This window comes from Anser cygnoides, chromosome 2 (assembly GCF_040182565.1).
Source record: "Anser cygnoides isolate HZ-2024a breed goose chromosome 2, Taihu_goose_T2T_genome, whole genome shotgun sequence".
NCBI lineage: Eukaryota > Metazoa > Chordata > Aves > Anseriformes > Anatidae > Anser > Anser cygnoides.
This window is the reverse complement of record NC_089874.1, coordinates 48,381,578-48,397,727: the sequence shown is the minus strand read 5'-3', so window position 1 is coordinate 48,397,727 and position 16,150 is coordinate 48,381,578. Positions and strand designations below refer to the sequence as shown.

The window sequence follows — 16,150 nt, the reverse complement described above, 5'->3', positions numbered from 1 at the left end:
TGTTGAGTGATCTCCCTGTCCTTATCTCAACCCTTGAGCCCTTTCCATCATATTTTCTCCCCCTCTCCCTTTGAGGAGCGGGAGTGAGAGAATGGTTGTGGCGGAGCATGGCTGCCCAGCTGAGTAAAACCACCACAGCCTCCCACAACCAAAAGGTTGGTACCTGAACATACTGGGTAAATATTTCTGTTGAAGTTATCAGTAGTGAAACCAGGACAATTGCATTGCCAGCATTAGGTTTCAAAAGAACTGAGTTGATCTTTGAGATAAGGCATCTCAGGCCTATCTTTTTGCTTCCTGAAAGTCATATATATATGCACTCTTTCAAAAGGTTAGCTTGCAGCAGGCAAGGAGAAACTAAACGCATATTTTCAACACAATCCACACAAACCTGAACTAGTGCTTTGGAGAATAGTCCTAGAAGGGTAGGTGGAATTTACACCAAATTATTTTCCACAGAATTGCAAAACTCTCCCCCAAAAAAACTGTACCAAAAAGTGCTTGTTCTACAGTATCACATGGGATGTCCTTTCTAGAAAATTTAGTTTCAAAACTGAGAGGAGAAGTTAGGTTCATTTCAGATAAAGGCACTCTTGTTCCATATGGCCTCAAAGAAGCAAGCGGTGATCAAGCGGAGAAGCAAGCGCGTGCCACGCTGTGTCAGTTTTCCGCCGCATGCCGTGGTTTTCTCTGGAAGCGTTCAGAGGCTTTACCAGATACATATACATCCTCCAGACAAAACCAGGCAGAGAAAGAGTTAAGCAAGCGCGTGCAGCAGCCAGGGGCTGAAGTTTCCGCGGGAGGACGTGCCCCTGCTGGCAGAAAGGAACTGCACGCAGCTGTTGGCCCCGGCACGGAGGCCGCGGAGGGGAACAGAGGCTGTGCGTTGCGAGTACCAGGAAACTGCTCGGGTTTGCTTCCCCCAGGAGCCGCGAGATTTATCTGTAAGGAAAACATCGTCAGAAAGGAACCGGTCCAGATTAATTCTTTGGTTGTTATCGAGGTAATTAGTTTTCTTCTGTAGATAAGTAAGTGGGAGGAATTTATTCTGGGTGAAATCCACTATTAATTTCAATTTAAAGCGGAAATAGGAAAAAGTGTGGACGTTTATTTTGCTACGAGTTGGCTGAATCCAAAGTCATACAGCAGTGTCAATGAATCTGAAAGTAAGTAGCAAGTCAAGCTCCACAAAAGAAATAAGGCTAGCTTAGGAAAACAGTGACACTGACGTTAATAACTACAAGTAGTCCTGTTTATTTGCCTATTTGTCTCAATCAGTCACATATTCAGAGTTTTTTTTTTCTGCATTGCAAAGACCTGAACTTGATACCAGTGCACATACATTATAACAATATGTTATATGTGGTTATGGATGTATAGATACATGAAAGCAGACAATTTTATGTAAATAGAAAATGAGTGGAGAGACAGCTTAAAAAAAAAATGTCAGCACTACTGCAGATGATACTAGTCCAAAACCAAAATTGTCATATGCTTAACAGGTGTTACATTTAGCACACTGGACAAGACATCCAATATCTGAATAATTATGCTCAGGAGCAAAGCATTCAATCTGTTAAAATCTATTCACCTGATGTCTGGCCAGCCAAAATTGGCTTATAAAGGTATTCATCCAGTTATTGCTTCACATGGACATCGCTCTCACAGAAGTGTGGGATACAGACAGAGGTACAAGACAGGTGCAGGTAGTGCTGGAGGAAGAACACTAAGTGCTCCTCAGACCAAGGTTAGTATCTGGAGAGCCCCTTTCCCTCTGCAAGATTTCTTTAAATGTATTTACAGTACTGCTATCAATATATTTTTTTAATATTGTACTTGGTACTTGCAGAAGCCCAGTTCTTGAACCAAGGCTGCAGTCTGTTCCTGTGCACATCAAATGTGGCTGAAACTGTGGCTTACTCAGCATATCCACAGTAATGAGCAGAGTAATTATATGTGACTTAACCTGTTTTGTGTGGACAAGATGGTTTGTTTAAAGCTAAATCAGCTCTTGGTGTGCTGTACGGTGGCTTCCCCATGAGTCTAAATTTTTCCAAAGTTTAGAAAGTGCTTCTAAAATAAATGTGGGTTTGACTATGACCATCACGAGTGGTGTATTGTACCAGAGGAGGAAATGGCGATGAAAGCAAATGGTGTAATACAATCCTGACCTACTGGCATCTGCCAGCCAAGTGATCATGTCCAGTACCTAAATAGTTTTCCATGATTTAACTGCAGAAGATTTAGTTGCAATCCAGTCTGATTAAGTTGCTGCAGTAGCATCATGAAGCTGGATAACGCTGTCACAATATAACATTAAATCTTGTCTTTTATTTTATGGATAATTTCTGGAGAATTAATCTAATTTATCCTTCTAAGACCATGTTGCGTGATACTCTAAGAAATATACAGACTACAACTGGGAAAATTTGCACAATTTTCACAACCATGTAGGGCAGGCTTCAGTTGGCAAGAAATAGATGAGATATATTTAAGATCTCAATATTTCTTTGCTGTATGGTTGCACTATTCATCTCATTGCTTTGTTTGCTGTTGTTCAGAACCAGTTATTGTTCTCAGAGAAACTGTGGTGAGCTGTAGAGCTGTCCTAACATAGAGGCCAACTAGCCCATGCATAGCAGCATACTGGAACTGATGCAACCAGTCAGGGCTAGGATGAAACCTTATGACTGTTACTGAGATTGTAAGCATTTAATAGATGCATTTGGGATAAGTCTGAGTTTGCTGAGGACAAGGGAAAACACAGCTTGACAGAAACTTCCAATATGGTTTTTGTCACAGGATTGGATTCTGGTTACTCTCTGATGATTTGTCTAAGAAGACTGGAGCACCAGGAAATTTCTGCCTAGCACAGGATGTCCAAAATTAATCAGAATACTGCAGTGGATAATAGGCCTGGTTTCACTTAGCATGATGTCAGGTTTCCTAATGCAAATCTAGGATGCAGTGTATGGGACAGAGACCTAAAATGGGTGGAGCACAACAAACAATCATAGGAAATCAGACATGAATATTGTTAAGATATGTAGCAAATCTTCAGCTAATGTTTTTGTCAATAAGGGCTGCAGTTTCTCTCTTCTAATTAGGTGTGTAGCTATTTGTGGAGCCTCTGAGTTATTGCAGGATACAATGTATTTGCATGGTCTGTTGCAGGCAAGACTGGTCTCAAAAATTCCTGGGCATGGGAAAATTTCTAGTATGAAGGACTGTGTTATCGGTGGGACTTACACTGTCACCTTTAGTGCTCTTCCCCAGTGGTTCAGCATGTAGGCACGGGTGTGCAAAAGATTGACTTTTAATGCTAAATTTTACAGGAGGTAGGTTCAGGTGAAGATATTTAAAACACTGAAGGCAAGCAGTGTAGCAGTTGTCCAAGGATGATTCTTCATTGTGCAAATTTTTTAGACCTGAACCATTCAAGACAGATGTTTGTCAGACCTGTCTGAGCCCCAGTGCCTCCCTACACTACCTACAGCTTCACCGGCTGTAATCAATAGACAGGAAACTTTCAGCAACTTTCTAGCAGAAGTTTTATACCACTGTTTATATAATAAATTTGTGAATAAGATTGAGAAGCTACCAGATTTGTATGAAACCAGTATGAATTCAGGACTAAAACGAAACTATTTAAGAGCACCTTGTAGGAATTAAACTGGATTTAGATCCAAGGGGCTGGATATTCCTTGGTGTTACGGCCTAACCCAGCACTTAATGAAGATACTGGAACATTTCTAATGTAAGAGCATGCTAATATCAAGTGATAGTGGATTTATTCTGTATTATTAAAGGAGTATTAGGTTCCATTACTTTCCTGTTTTACAGATGTGAATTTAAATGATCGATACACCATCACTGTTTTAAGGATGTTCTACTAAACAACAGCGTATTTCTCCTATTCCTCTGTTGTAGGCCATGTCAGAAAAGGAGTTGCCGGGTCTTTTGATTCTGGATATTGGAGGAACATATGGTGTTCAAGAAAACATTGTAGCGCTTTTGAAAAAACACTTTTGCCTTATCACCATGAAGGAATTTCTTGAAAACAAAAAAGAAATGAGCAAAAAAATCCAATCCGTTTTTGTGTCTGAGTGCAGGCCAACTGTTGACCAGGAACTTCTAGAAAGTTTGCCTAATTTAAAGGTAATTGGAAACTCTGGGGTTGGAGTGGATCATTTAAACTTGAAAATGATTTCTAACTTTGGTGTGAAAGTCACCAATACCCCGCATGCCGTTGCTGACTCTACAGCAGACATTGGAATGGCCTTGATGCTGGCCTCTGCCAGAAGACTAGTTGAAGGTAATATTTTAAATCTTCCTGGATCTTATGTATTTCTTTGGCATATCTCACATTCCTATGTTACAGATGATCTGTCAGAATCGATATTGGGGATGCTTTTACAAGAAAAAACTTTCTGAGGACTCTGTTTTCAGAGGCCTCTTCTTTTCTCATGTCCCACTTCTTTTTAAGGCAATAGTGACAAGAGTAAGACTGTTGTTTCAATTACATCTCTAGAGCAGGAATGAGTATAGCTCTTCATTTTTTCCTTCTTCTGTGAAGAGTTTGTCTAAACCAATGGGCTTTATTTTGAGAGCAGCACCAGCATCATTAGTGAAACAGCTGATAATCCTTTTGATAATGTTATTCCAAACTGTACCACCAACCTTAAGTTACGTGCTTAAATGTAGATCCTTTCTCCCCATGCCCTTGTTGTGTAATGCCCTTTGGGGAAGGAAGGTGTCAGTAGAGACAAGAAAGAGAGACAACAGAGATGCGATTGCCTCTGTCTTGAGGGACTCAGAATTTCTGTTATCATTGCTGCATACCTCAGTATGAAGTAACTCCTCTTTTCCCTTGATGTTTTACCACTGTTGCATCTTGCTGAACCTCAAGTCTGACGTATAAAAACTCACAGAGATCCCTGGCAGAGCTGGAATCTGCAGCGTACTTTCAACCCCAGTCAAGCAGTAGGGCTGTTTTGGTTTATGATCCAGGAGATAGATGGTGAGATTTGCCCCTGCTAAAAAAATGTGACGTGAAAGCTTGTGGGGTGGTAAATGACACAGAAGCTATTTTTGAATTTCGGGAAAAATATTCCAGTCACTAAAGGTTAATTCCCTGAGGAGGTAATTCCTCCCAGGGGGATACCACCTTCAGGAAGCCCTTCTGTGTCACTGGATCCAGTCTTGGCCGTTGCAAAGAATGGCACCATCCAGGCCTGTCCATAAACTGGTCACAATTCCTCTTTAAATTAGTTAGGACATTTTTTAAACAGTGCTTCTGAACCCTGCTGTGACAGTGAGAAATTTTTTCTTTTCCTCTGATTCCCAGCCTGAATTTATTATTGGTTTGTACCCATTCGGTGTGTTTTTACATTCAGGCTCCCAGATAGCAATTTCTCCACACACAAAGTATTTTGCTGTTGACTGGCTGGGAGTTGAAGTTACCAGGGCGACTCTTGGGATCATCGGGATGGGCAGAATTGGGTATAAAGTGGCTCAGAGAGCCAGAGCCTTTGAAATGAAGATCCTGTACCACAACAGGAAGCAGAGGTAAAAATGTTTATTTACTGTGTGTAATTAAATTAGTCTGGGGGCAGTGATGGAAGCTCTGGTCTGTGTCCCTGCTCTTCCTAGTCATTTGTGACAGTTGTAAGCCACATGAGGAAGTATCACCATGCCTCCACATCCTCACTTTGGTTCCCTGCTGCTCCTGCTGGGAAGCAGCTCCTCCTCACCTTTGTGCTCGCTCCTCTCTAGTTGGTTATTGGTACTTCTGGAGCAAGGGTTGTGCTAACCATTTTAAAGATGTAGCTCAAGCAAACCAGACCCTGTCCTACAAAATTTTCTCACAGGCTCCCGGCAACATCCCTGGCCCAGCCAGTCCTCCAGGCTGTCGCCCCTTTCCTCAGCCCAGACAGTTCAGTCACCATGCTAATGCCAAGGATCTTAACTTCATATAATTTTATAGTTTCCTTTCTTTTCTTCACCTTCATTCCTTTTCCACCACAAGACCTGACATGTCAAGCAAGGAGAGAGTCTACAGCGACTGTATAGGCACAGAAGCAGGAGAGAAAGAAACAGGGGCCTTCTGCATATCCAGTCTCTTATACCTAATATCACCTATGTGCTTTGATTTCACATTTATGTAACTCCACCAGTGTCCTACCACTCCTCAGTCCTGTTGGTCTTCCTAGGCCACATCCTTTCCTCGCTTCTGCCGTCTGTTCCTATCAATGTCTTTTCATTTATCCTGACTTCAGACCTCTTAAAGTTTAGGCTGCTCAAGTTCTCTGTTAGGACTGATTGATTGTTAAAGCCGATTCAAAATATTTGTGTCGAATTGGGTATGCATTTTTCCTTCAGAAGAAAGGAGGAGGAACAGGCAGTTGGTGCCCACTACTGTGAGAAGATGGAAGACTTGCTGCAGCAATCTGACTTTGTTATGCTGGTTGTGAACCTGACTCCTGAGAATCACAAAATGATTGGGAAAAAGGAGCTGGGGCTGATGAAACCCACAGCCACTCTTATAAACATTGGCCGAGGTAGGATATCTACCAGAATGGGTTATGGCTCCATAGTTAAGGTTGTGTTTTACCTGATCATGTTGGCATTCTGCACTCGAGCCTCAGTCTGTGATATCCCTGTGTTGTTTGAGTCACAAAATAGCTGGCAATCTACAAATTAATGACTTAGCATAATTCAGATACCATATGTTCAAAGGTCCTATGGAATATGGAAATGTCCGGCAGATGTTCTGCATCTCTGTAGCCTTAACTTGAAGACATCTTTTTTTGTAGTGGAAATACATTATTCTTCATGAAAAGTTGAATGATGAATGGGGTACAAAGAAAAACATAAGCTTCTACTGGAGCAGCTATGTAGAAAAGAAACCTGACATGGGATTACAGATCTGTTGGTACCGAATGAGTGTATGTAAGAGCAGACCTGGAGAGACTATAAATCAGTAAACAAAACAGAGATAAAAGAGTGAAAAGCTAAAATGAATTAAGTTATTTTCTACATATAATAACACAGGGAGTATTATTCTATAATAATACAGGAAGTCAGCCTCAAAATGAGGAAAAGGCTGAAATCTCTCACATCCCAGGAAAAAACGTATGCGTTAGACCATAATACACCTCAAATTAAAGGTTAATAAATAAAATCTCATTTTGTTTCCTTTGGTTAATGGTTATTAGACAGACATTCTAGTTTCTAACAAAATGAAGATCCTTTAATTTTTCTCACCAGAGCCTTGAGACCTTTTCCCACTGCCAGGTAAAAATGTGTTCATTAACTTGTCATGATAGATATTATTTCAATACAGGTGCACTTATTGATCAAGACGCATTGGTAGAAGCTCTCCAGAATAACGTTATTAGGGCTGCTGCTCTGGACGTGACATACCCTGAGCCTCTGCCAAGGTAGAGAAACCTGTTTTCCACTCTGTTAATCTGAAATGTTTTAAACTGTGAGCAAAAGTGTGCTCATAATCTTGATCTCTATGGGGAGTCTCTCACTGTTTAAGAGCAGAACCTCAATTTATCTTGCACAATCACAAGTAAATGACAAACTATGCCCCCTTCCCAAATCTAGAAGTTCTTTGCCAACCTGACTGGCAAGCAAGACAACAACAACAGCAATACAGAGGAAGAATAAATGGGTAGCGAGCTTCCCACAGTTTTCTGCCAGTCCTGTGTATGTGGCACCTTTACCTCAACATGCCATTACTGTTTCCTGAGGTTTGGTTCTTAACAACTGGCATGTAATAGCAACAGCGTAAATTCCATGTGTAATGCATTCTGTTTGTTCTGTTTCTTGCAGAGATCATCCTTTGTTAAAATTAAATAACATCATTATAACCCCTCACATTGGAACTGCAACAGTCCAAGCCATCCAGATGATGGCAGAAGAAGCAATAGCAAATATGCTGGCTGTTCTCAATGGTCAACCCATTCCAAGTGAAGTGTTTCCCAAATGATGCGGGCCAGATGACACTGCTAAATCTCTTATCTATAAGAAGGCGCTATTTCCTACAGTACCACTGTTAAGCTTTAAAAAAGTAACTGTTTCTGCACTCCTGATGTTGTCATGATACTGCAAAGCTGTCATCTCACTCGACTTACCCTGCATTGTCATTTACAATTCTGAAAAATAAAAAATTGATAAAAGGGTTTTGTTTGAAGGTTTTAAACTGAGCAGTTATGCACTCTGATATCTTCATTATTTCAATGAATATCCGTGTGCTGTTCCTAGTACTTGCAAGTACAATAATGATAAGCAAGTGCATTGAGCAGTTAGTGTGAAACTCTCAAATATATTTAAGGTGAATTGAGCATCAATGCCCTACAGAAATGTTACCATATCCTGAAACTCTTTTTAGCCAATATTTCAATATTCTATTTGGATGTCAGAACACTCAACAAAGCAGCCTCCTTTGAAATTATTTTACTCCTAAGGTTTTCTACTGTAAGAAGAACTCTGCCTCACCTACATGTTAAATCAAAGCGAAGCCAACCATTGAAAAAATATCTTTGATTTACCTGACAGGATCCCTTGAAAACCAGAGTAAATCCCAAGAAATTTAGTTCCTCTTTGCAGACAGAAATTATGCTTTTTTTCTTTAATGAGCATGAGACAGTGGTAGTTCTAGCAGTGAAATCAAGTGGATGGGGGCACAGCCTAAGGCAAAATTTGTGATCAGAGCTAACTTCCAGCCAAAGGCTTTTTTCTTGCATTCTCTTTCCTATCAGCAAGCAATAAAACTAGAAAATTCAGTAAAATATTTGTAACCTCCATACAACTGTGAAGAATTTCCATTATTCTGGACTATGGTCAGGCTTCTTGATGTGATGGTAAAATGAAGATTTAGCACAGTAACTTTAGACAGGCTAAGAGCAAGACATTCACATGCAAATAGTGAAATACTGCTAACACGGCAACAGCCGGCATTGCTATAGGGGATTCCAAGATTTTCAGTCCTTGAACAGTGCCCTGCCCTCTCCCCACCAGCGTTGCTATAGGGGATTCCAAGATTTTGAGTCCTTGAACAGTGCCCTGCCCTCTCCCCACCGCCAGCTCTACTGAATTGCTATGGAAAATCAATGGTGACTGAAAATGGTGTATTTTTTTTAAACAGCTGTCTATTCACAGACTGCCTTGAACCCTTAAACAGATGGTCACTGATTCCTGAGGGGGAAAAAGAAAACACACTTTTTAATTCAAGTGCTTAAGTCCTTGTTTGAAAACGCTTGCCTAAGCAACTATTATATTGTTAATTTCTGATAGCCTCAAGAGAAAGCACTGCAGTTAAGAAGTCACTGGTGTCTCTTCAGGACAGGAGGCTGCAAAAATCTCTGCAATAAAGCATTTAAAAATTAACCCGTAGCACAAAGTTCACAACAAACCCATGCAATTTATTTTCAGAAACTGAATTTATTTTCAGGAATTTTAAGATTTGGTTCAACGTAAGATATTTAGACAGAGTAATTTGTGATCTCACAAGGGTAGGAAAGGAGATTTATACACCAGAATACTTATGGTCTGAAACTCAGTAATTAATCAGAAATAACTGCATGTTTTGACCCTTGTGACAGTGGTATAAAACTTTACAGCCCCTAAGCGACAGAACTTGTTCAGACTTCACTATGTGAATACTGGGGTGTTGTTTTTTATTTTGTTTTGTTTCGTTTATTTTGCTCGTATGTTTGTTGTGCTGCAGTGAAAACTCAATAACCAAAGTTATGAAGCAGGTAGTCTTCATTAGGGTGCGTGGTGTGTGGGGGATCACTCCGCCTAACACACACACACCAAGGGTTACTGGCAGTGTGCTTATATTAGTGGGACAAATACATATTCATCTCATTTCCTGTAAGGCTCTTGCATATTCATCAGGTCTCCAAAGAATCATTAACATAGGTTCCTGCTCCTATTTGCATGCATACTGGAGTCCTTGGGTGGTCGTGTGGCATACTCTGGTGGTCTTTTGATGAAGGCCAGAAGTCTTCCTTGCTGCTAAACTCCTGACCCTTCCTTTCTTTGACAGACTTCAGCAGTCAAGCCAGTTCTTGCTGGTTCCATTATCTATGCATACAGTCTTTTACATACAATTACACAACATACAATCATGCTAGCTAAGACCTACAGAATCAACATCCTTTATCTTGTTCTCTGTCTCAGGTGTATATAATTGATAGTATACGTAAAGGAGATGCTTTCTTTTCTCGGCTCCTTTACCTCTCTATTCAAATATGTGGTTTATAAGGTCTCTTGTCATAGTTGTCATAAAACAGGATAAGAAAATGATGATTCTTTAAAATGTATGGAAATAATTATGTGTAATTCTTCTGATACTCTGTCTTTCTTCTTTGTGCAGATTTTGGAAGGAGGAGAGCTCTCTGGATTTTTGGTAAATGAAATTTGTGGAATACTTGGGATACTTGCATGGTCCCATGGAGTTTCTGAAAAAAAACGTTTCTACCTCATCACCATGAAGAAATTTCTTGAAAACAGAAAGCATATGAGTAAAAAGGTCCAAGCAATTGATTGTGGTGGCACAAACCAGTCATTGACCAAGACCTCCACCAGAGCATGCCAAACTGAAAAGTGGTTGCAGATTTGGGAGTAGGAATGGATCACCTGGATCTGAAACTTGTAGGTAGTTTTGATATGAAAATGGCTAATGCTCCATGTGCTGTATCTAGCAGCACAGGAGATATAGGGATAGCTTTGTTGCTGACATCTGCTACAAGACTAATGGGAGGTAACATTTCAGTTCTTTTGTAGCTTCTAGACATCATACAAGATTTACATACTATTAATTTGACTTCAGTGGAGTTGTTTATCTGGAGCTATTCATAGTGCAATAAAATGTAAAAATTAAGTATGTTGGGTTAGCAAACAGAATAATTTGTATTTTGATATCATAGAATCATTTAGGTTGGAAAACACCCATGAGATCAAGTCCAACCATCACCGCACGCTACCAAGTCCAGCACTAAACCACATGCCTAAGTGTCACGTGCATATTACTCTTAAATACCTCCAAGGATGGCAACTCCAGCACTTCCTATATTTTACATATCAAAAATATATCAAAATTGATACTTTATACACAAACACATATTTCAGCCAGGTATAAATAAAATCAAAGAGGTTCATTTTTCACAGGTCACCAGCCTGGGTTGAAAATACTTGAGCAGAATCTTATCATGTTATACTCAAATATGACTTTTTCATTTGTGGACAGGGCTTGATCTTAGAGGCTGGAACTGAGTAATTTAAAGGGCATCAGGGATTGACAAGGCAGGCTGCTCCGGTTTCTGCTAGTAGCATCCTTTCCAGTTTCATTTATTTATTTTTTTTTTCTTTCTTCTTTTTTTTTTTTAATTGCTGTTTTCCCAGATAGACCTATCCTTGGCTTGGTTAGAATGTCTTCTGCTTCAGGAATGGATCCTTCAGATTTATCCTATTAAATTTACCTGCCTTTGATTTGCCTCCTCTACCCCACAGGATTCATAGAAATTCAAAGGAGAGATACTTGTCTCCCCTCAGATCTTTTTCTACCTCAGAAGAAGGAGACAGGTTATAGTGGAGATTAATGACTTGTTTCCATTTCCGTAAACTATCCCTGGCAGCATTTCTAATAACTCTCCGCTGGCATGACTGAGTTTTTATCCTGCGGCATATATATATATATATATATATATATACACACTTTTTTACGTTTTAGAAGAGCTGGCAATGTTGGAAGACTGAAACATCAGAAGCGTTTCACCTTAGTAGCAGGCTAATAAGCTCTGTTTCTTTGTGTATATAAGTTTATTTTCTGTTTGTGTAACCATCCACAATTTTGCAATTTTAACAGATAATCTATGGAAATTACTGAGAAGTGATTTTTAAAGAAGTCACATTTCCCTCTCAAAGAAGAGTGGCAGAGCTGAACAGGAAAACTGTTCTTATTCTAAATAGCATGACCAACATCTGGTGTTATTCTCTTCAGAATGTTTCCAACCTCCGCAGTGTTATTGGCAATAATTATTTCGTAGTACTGATGCAGAACAGGTCAATATTCTTCTAGGTCTAAAGCACTAAAAGGAATTTTAGGGGAGATTACATCAAAATCTGAACTTTGTTAGAGATTTGGCAAAGGACTCTGATGTAAAGTTGAAAAAGCTTCCCATATACAACTTAAGACATCTGCAATCAGGCTGGGTGCAGCCAAGAAGAAGAGCAAATATTTAATGCTACAGATCGTGACCTACCCTGCGACAACTTTATTCCTCCCTGATTGAAGGGAGAAGCTGCAGTACTAGTACCACTGTCTTTGAGTGATTTTCTCCATACATAGACTGCAGCAGAAGAGTTGCTGCTCTAGCTAGCTCTAACCAAACCACAAGGCTGGATGAGGCCAAATATTTCTAGCCGTACTTGGAATTCCTGTTACTTCAGAAATTATAACAACAACTGAGCAAACCCACATTGGAAAAAAAAATACTAGAAAACTCCCTCCTTCAGTTCTTCAGAATTTATAAAGTGATCTTTCAGACTTTATAAACCACAAAGAGAAAATAAAGCACAAATTCTTTTTTTTTTCCTGCTCGTCTTCATTATCTCCCTCTATTTAATATGTTTTGATCTTTGATATTCACCTGAGAGTGTAATGATGAATTATCAGTGCACAGTGCAACAGAAGAAACTTACCTATTTTAAAGTACATTTACATTTCCAGGTTGTGTGCTGAGTGCTGCAAAACTGGCTGTAATTCCAGTCTGTTCTTTTACTGCTTAATCACTGTTTGTTGACCCAGACACTGAAAGAAAACAACAAAATGGATGTGGTATGAGATACATGGTCCTAAGCGACACTGAAGTTATTTTCTTCATGTTACTTCTTTCTTAATTTCTAGATTAGGGGTGAGATAATTCAAAGTCATTCTCTTGCAATCAGGAGCAAAATACTGTACATGCAGTCTCCTATCATTGCTTCCTTAGTTCCCAAAGTCCAGGCAGCTAAGTTTACAAAGAACAGCAAAAGTGGCAAGTACCCTTTTTTACTGTGAAAAGTTCAAATTAAAAATCTCTGTCTACTTTGGTAACGTTTTGTGTTGAATGCTTTATTTCATGAAAGTCCTGGAGCAGCTAGGACCCATCATAAATTGCCAAAAAATTTCCTTGCTGATTCCACTCATCACCAAATGACAGGCTTGCTGGATGATGGCAATGGGATGAGGACCACCAGCACATTCAGAGGTCCCATGGATGAACTCTCGTGAACCTGACAACTCTGTTTTGAGTGATTACTGCATCCTGTGAGGCGCACCTTTCCCACAGAGGATCCTGGAGAACGGACCACGTGCTGACATCCTTCGCAGTGCTTAGCTTCAGTCCACTTACAGACACTAAAATAAGCCAATGGACCCTGCACCACAGTGGCTGAGAGGCAAGCATGCAACCCATTCCCTGCAGCAGGACTTGCTACCTTGCAGAAGAAAGGCCTAAACAGCCAGCTGACACTAAACACACTTTAATCTGCCACCGGTTTGTTTCATGAATGGGATAATCAGGTCCTTCGGGTTGTAGGTGTTGCAGTGTGATCCTTTGTTTCCCATCAGGAAAGAGCAGGAACAGCAGGATGTTGGTGCCATTTACTGTAAGAAGATAGTTGATTTGCTCCAGCAGGCAGATTTTGCAATGGTGGTGGTGAGTCTGACACCTCAGACACACAAGCTGATTGGGAAAGGAGAGATTGACCTGATGAAACCCACAGTTACTCTCATTAACATCAGCCAAGGTAATAGCAAGAACAGTTCACTGGCCTGAGTACAAAAAGGGAGCCAGCTCCTGCTGTGGTACGTGCAGCACCATGCTGCATGAACCACACAGCTGCTGCATGTACTTCAGACAGATCGGACATGGTGAAAATTTCTTTCTCTCCCTTTCTACTCTCTTTTCTGTCTCAGATCATTACCTGAAAATAGCAATCAGAGAGACTGTTACTCCAAATTAGGTGCTGTAGTTGACAAAGGGGCACTGGTGATAGTTCTGCAGACTGATATTATTGGAGCCACAGCTTTGGACATCACCTGCCCAGAATCACCGCCCAGGTTGTCATCTGTGTTAATTTCTCTGAAACACTGAGTGAGCCCCACTAGATGCCCAGAGGCAGGGGTCTGGCAGAGACAGCCCCTACACTCCTAGCTTTTGTGTAAAAGTGCTGTGCATAAGAATGGGAGACAGCCCAGATGCTGGGACTGATAACAGGCCAAAGGGAAGCGTAGGCACCAGGAAACAACAGGAGGGAACTTGTGTGACACTGGAGCAGTAAACCAATCCACAAAATCACTTTTTAAAACTACATCAGTGTTTATCTCAATTCTTTTTTCTGAAGATGTAACATACCATGAATGTGTGGAAGGGGCTTGAATCACCACCCCTTCTTAGACCTGCTGTATTGTCCCAAATTTTCACTCCCCACAGGCTCGTTTCCCCAGTACAAAGCTGAAGTACTGCACATATCTTGGGCCCAGAGGCTATGGGCACATCTACCAGCATGGTGCCTCATGGAGTTAACTCTGCTGGCTGGGTTTTGGGGTGAGGGGATTTTGGTCTTGTTATGCTAGTACGCCCAGGACATTGCTGCCCATTACCTGAGCTGCATAAGTACAGTTAAGACCACTGTGTAAGGTTAACGTGCCAGCAGGGCTTAGTCCTCTCTTCTGACATAATTGCTATCTTGTGGCAAAAATCTGTTTCTGGTCTTGGGCAAAAGAGCACAGTATAAATTCTTAACTGATCCTTCTAACGTCCAAGACTACTTGAACACCAGGTGGTCAGGATCTGTGGATGTGAGACTTGTAAAATTATATTAAATTATCTTTGTAGTTAAATACAGTGCTAAAAGCCAAAACAAGACTCCTCCTCCTTTGGACAACAAACCATAGGTAACATAACTTATTGGAAAGCAGGCCTTATCTACAGCAAGCAGACAGGTTAGTGGTAACTTCACGATGACTTACAGTCAGTGAAAACAAATGTATTGCTTGAGTTGGCCTTGCCTGAAACAACAAACTCACGTGATTTTTTTTTTTTTGTCCTATAAATCCTGGTCACATATAACACTACTTTAAACGTATGAGAAATGTATATCCTTATCCAATTTCATGCTTAAGCCAGGCAACACATCCCAGCTAGGAAATGTATTACATCATATTAGGTAAAAGTCTCTTAGGTTAACACAAAACTTCAAAAGTCTTACCTTAAGAAACAATTATTATGCACATACCTTATTAATACTGCAGGCATCAGCTTGCCCTGCAGTATTACATGGAAACCAATGGCAATATTTAATAATAGATGAAACAAGGAATGAAGTTCACAGGCTGTGCAATACTTCTCTCTACATAACCATTATGTATTATGAATTTCATGATGAATTTCATTATGAATTTCAGAGAACTTTGTCACAATGCTGGTAAAACAGATCCCTTTCTATAATGGAAAACTAACAGCATACTGCAACACTATGTAATTCAGCTTATCACACTTTATAGAGGTCTATAAGGTACTCTAAAAATTAAATCTACTTAGAATGTGATAGTGCATTGGTGCTACACTTCTTATGATGTAGCCTGGGACGTGGTTGGCTTTCTGGGATGCAAGCACACATTTCCAGCTCATGTTGAACTTTTCATCAGCCAACACCCTGAGATCCTTCTCCTCAAGGCTGCTCTCAATACATTCTCAAAACAATGTTCTGGCAATTCAAACAGATCTTTAGTCATTCAGAATATAAATGGCTTCCTGACCCATTCTGTCACATATTTTGCTATACATACATGACATACATATCAGCTCCTGAACTACAATTTGAAAATTAGATGCTCACAATTAGAAGTTACACAAAACAACTTGGAAGCTGTCTGATTGTCTCCACATCTAGCCATAAAACCAAACCCATTTTCTCAACATTTGATGCATAAATCCTGGATTTTTGCTTAAAAACCAGTAAATCACTTTGACTATTATTGTTTGGTTATTCTTTGGCTAATTGTGTTTTCATTTTGTTGATCCAAATTTGTTGATTTGATATATAAAGGGGCAACTACTGTAGTGTACTTTTTTTTTTCTTTTTA

At 40.1% G+C, this 16,150-nt stretch overlaps 1 protein-coding gene and 1 pseudogene across 3 annotated transcripts; both read left to right on the top strand.

Moving 5' to 3' along the window:
• Positions 1 to 508: 508 nt before the first annotated feature.
• LOC106038368 (probable 2-ketogluconate reductase) lies at positions 509 to 8,095 on the top strand. 3 transcript variants are annotated; one of them, XM_013184845.3, is made up of 7 exons: positions 868 to 1,003; positions 1,503 to 1,747; positions 3,931 to 4,315; positions 5,397 to 5,568; positions 6,382 to 6,560; positions 7,346 to 7,442; positions 7,843 to 8,095. In XM_013184845.3, exons 2-7 carry the CDS (start codon positions 1,550 to 1,552, stop codon positions 7,997 to 7,999), a joined length of 1,188 nt encoding a protein of 395 aa, XP_013040299.2. In that variant the 5' UTR covers positions 868 to 1,003; positions 1,503 to 1,549; the 3' UTR covers positions 8,000 to 8,095. The 3 variants fall into 3 exon arrangements, with proteins under 3 accessions (XP_013040298.3, XP_013040297.3, XP_013040299.2); XM_013184844.3 differs by lacking the exon at positions 1,503 to 1,747 and having other exon boundaries at positions 509 to 1,003; positions 6,385 to 6,560; XM_013184843.3 differs by lacking the exon at positions 1,503 to 1,747 and having other exon boundaries at positions 509 to 1,003.
• Positions 8,096 to 8,428: 333 nt separating this feature from the next.
• On the top strand, positions 8,429 to 15,084 carry LOC106038312 (putative 2-hydroxyacid dehydrogenase SE_1879; annotated as a pseudogene).
• Positions 15,085 to 16,150: the final 1,066 nt, after the last annotated feature.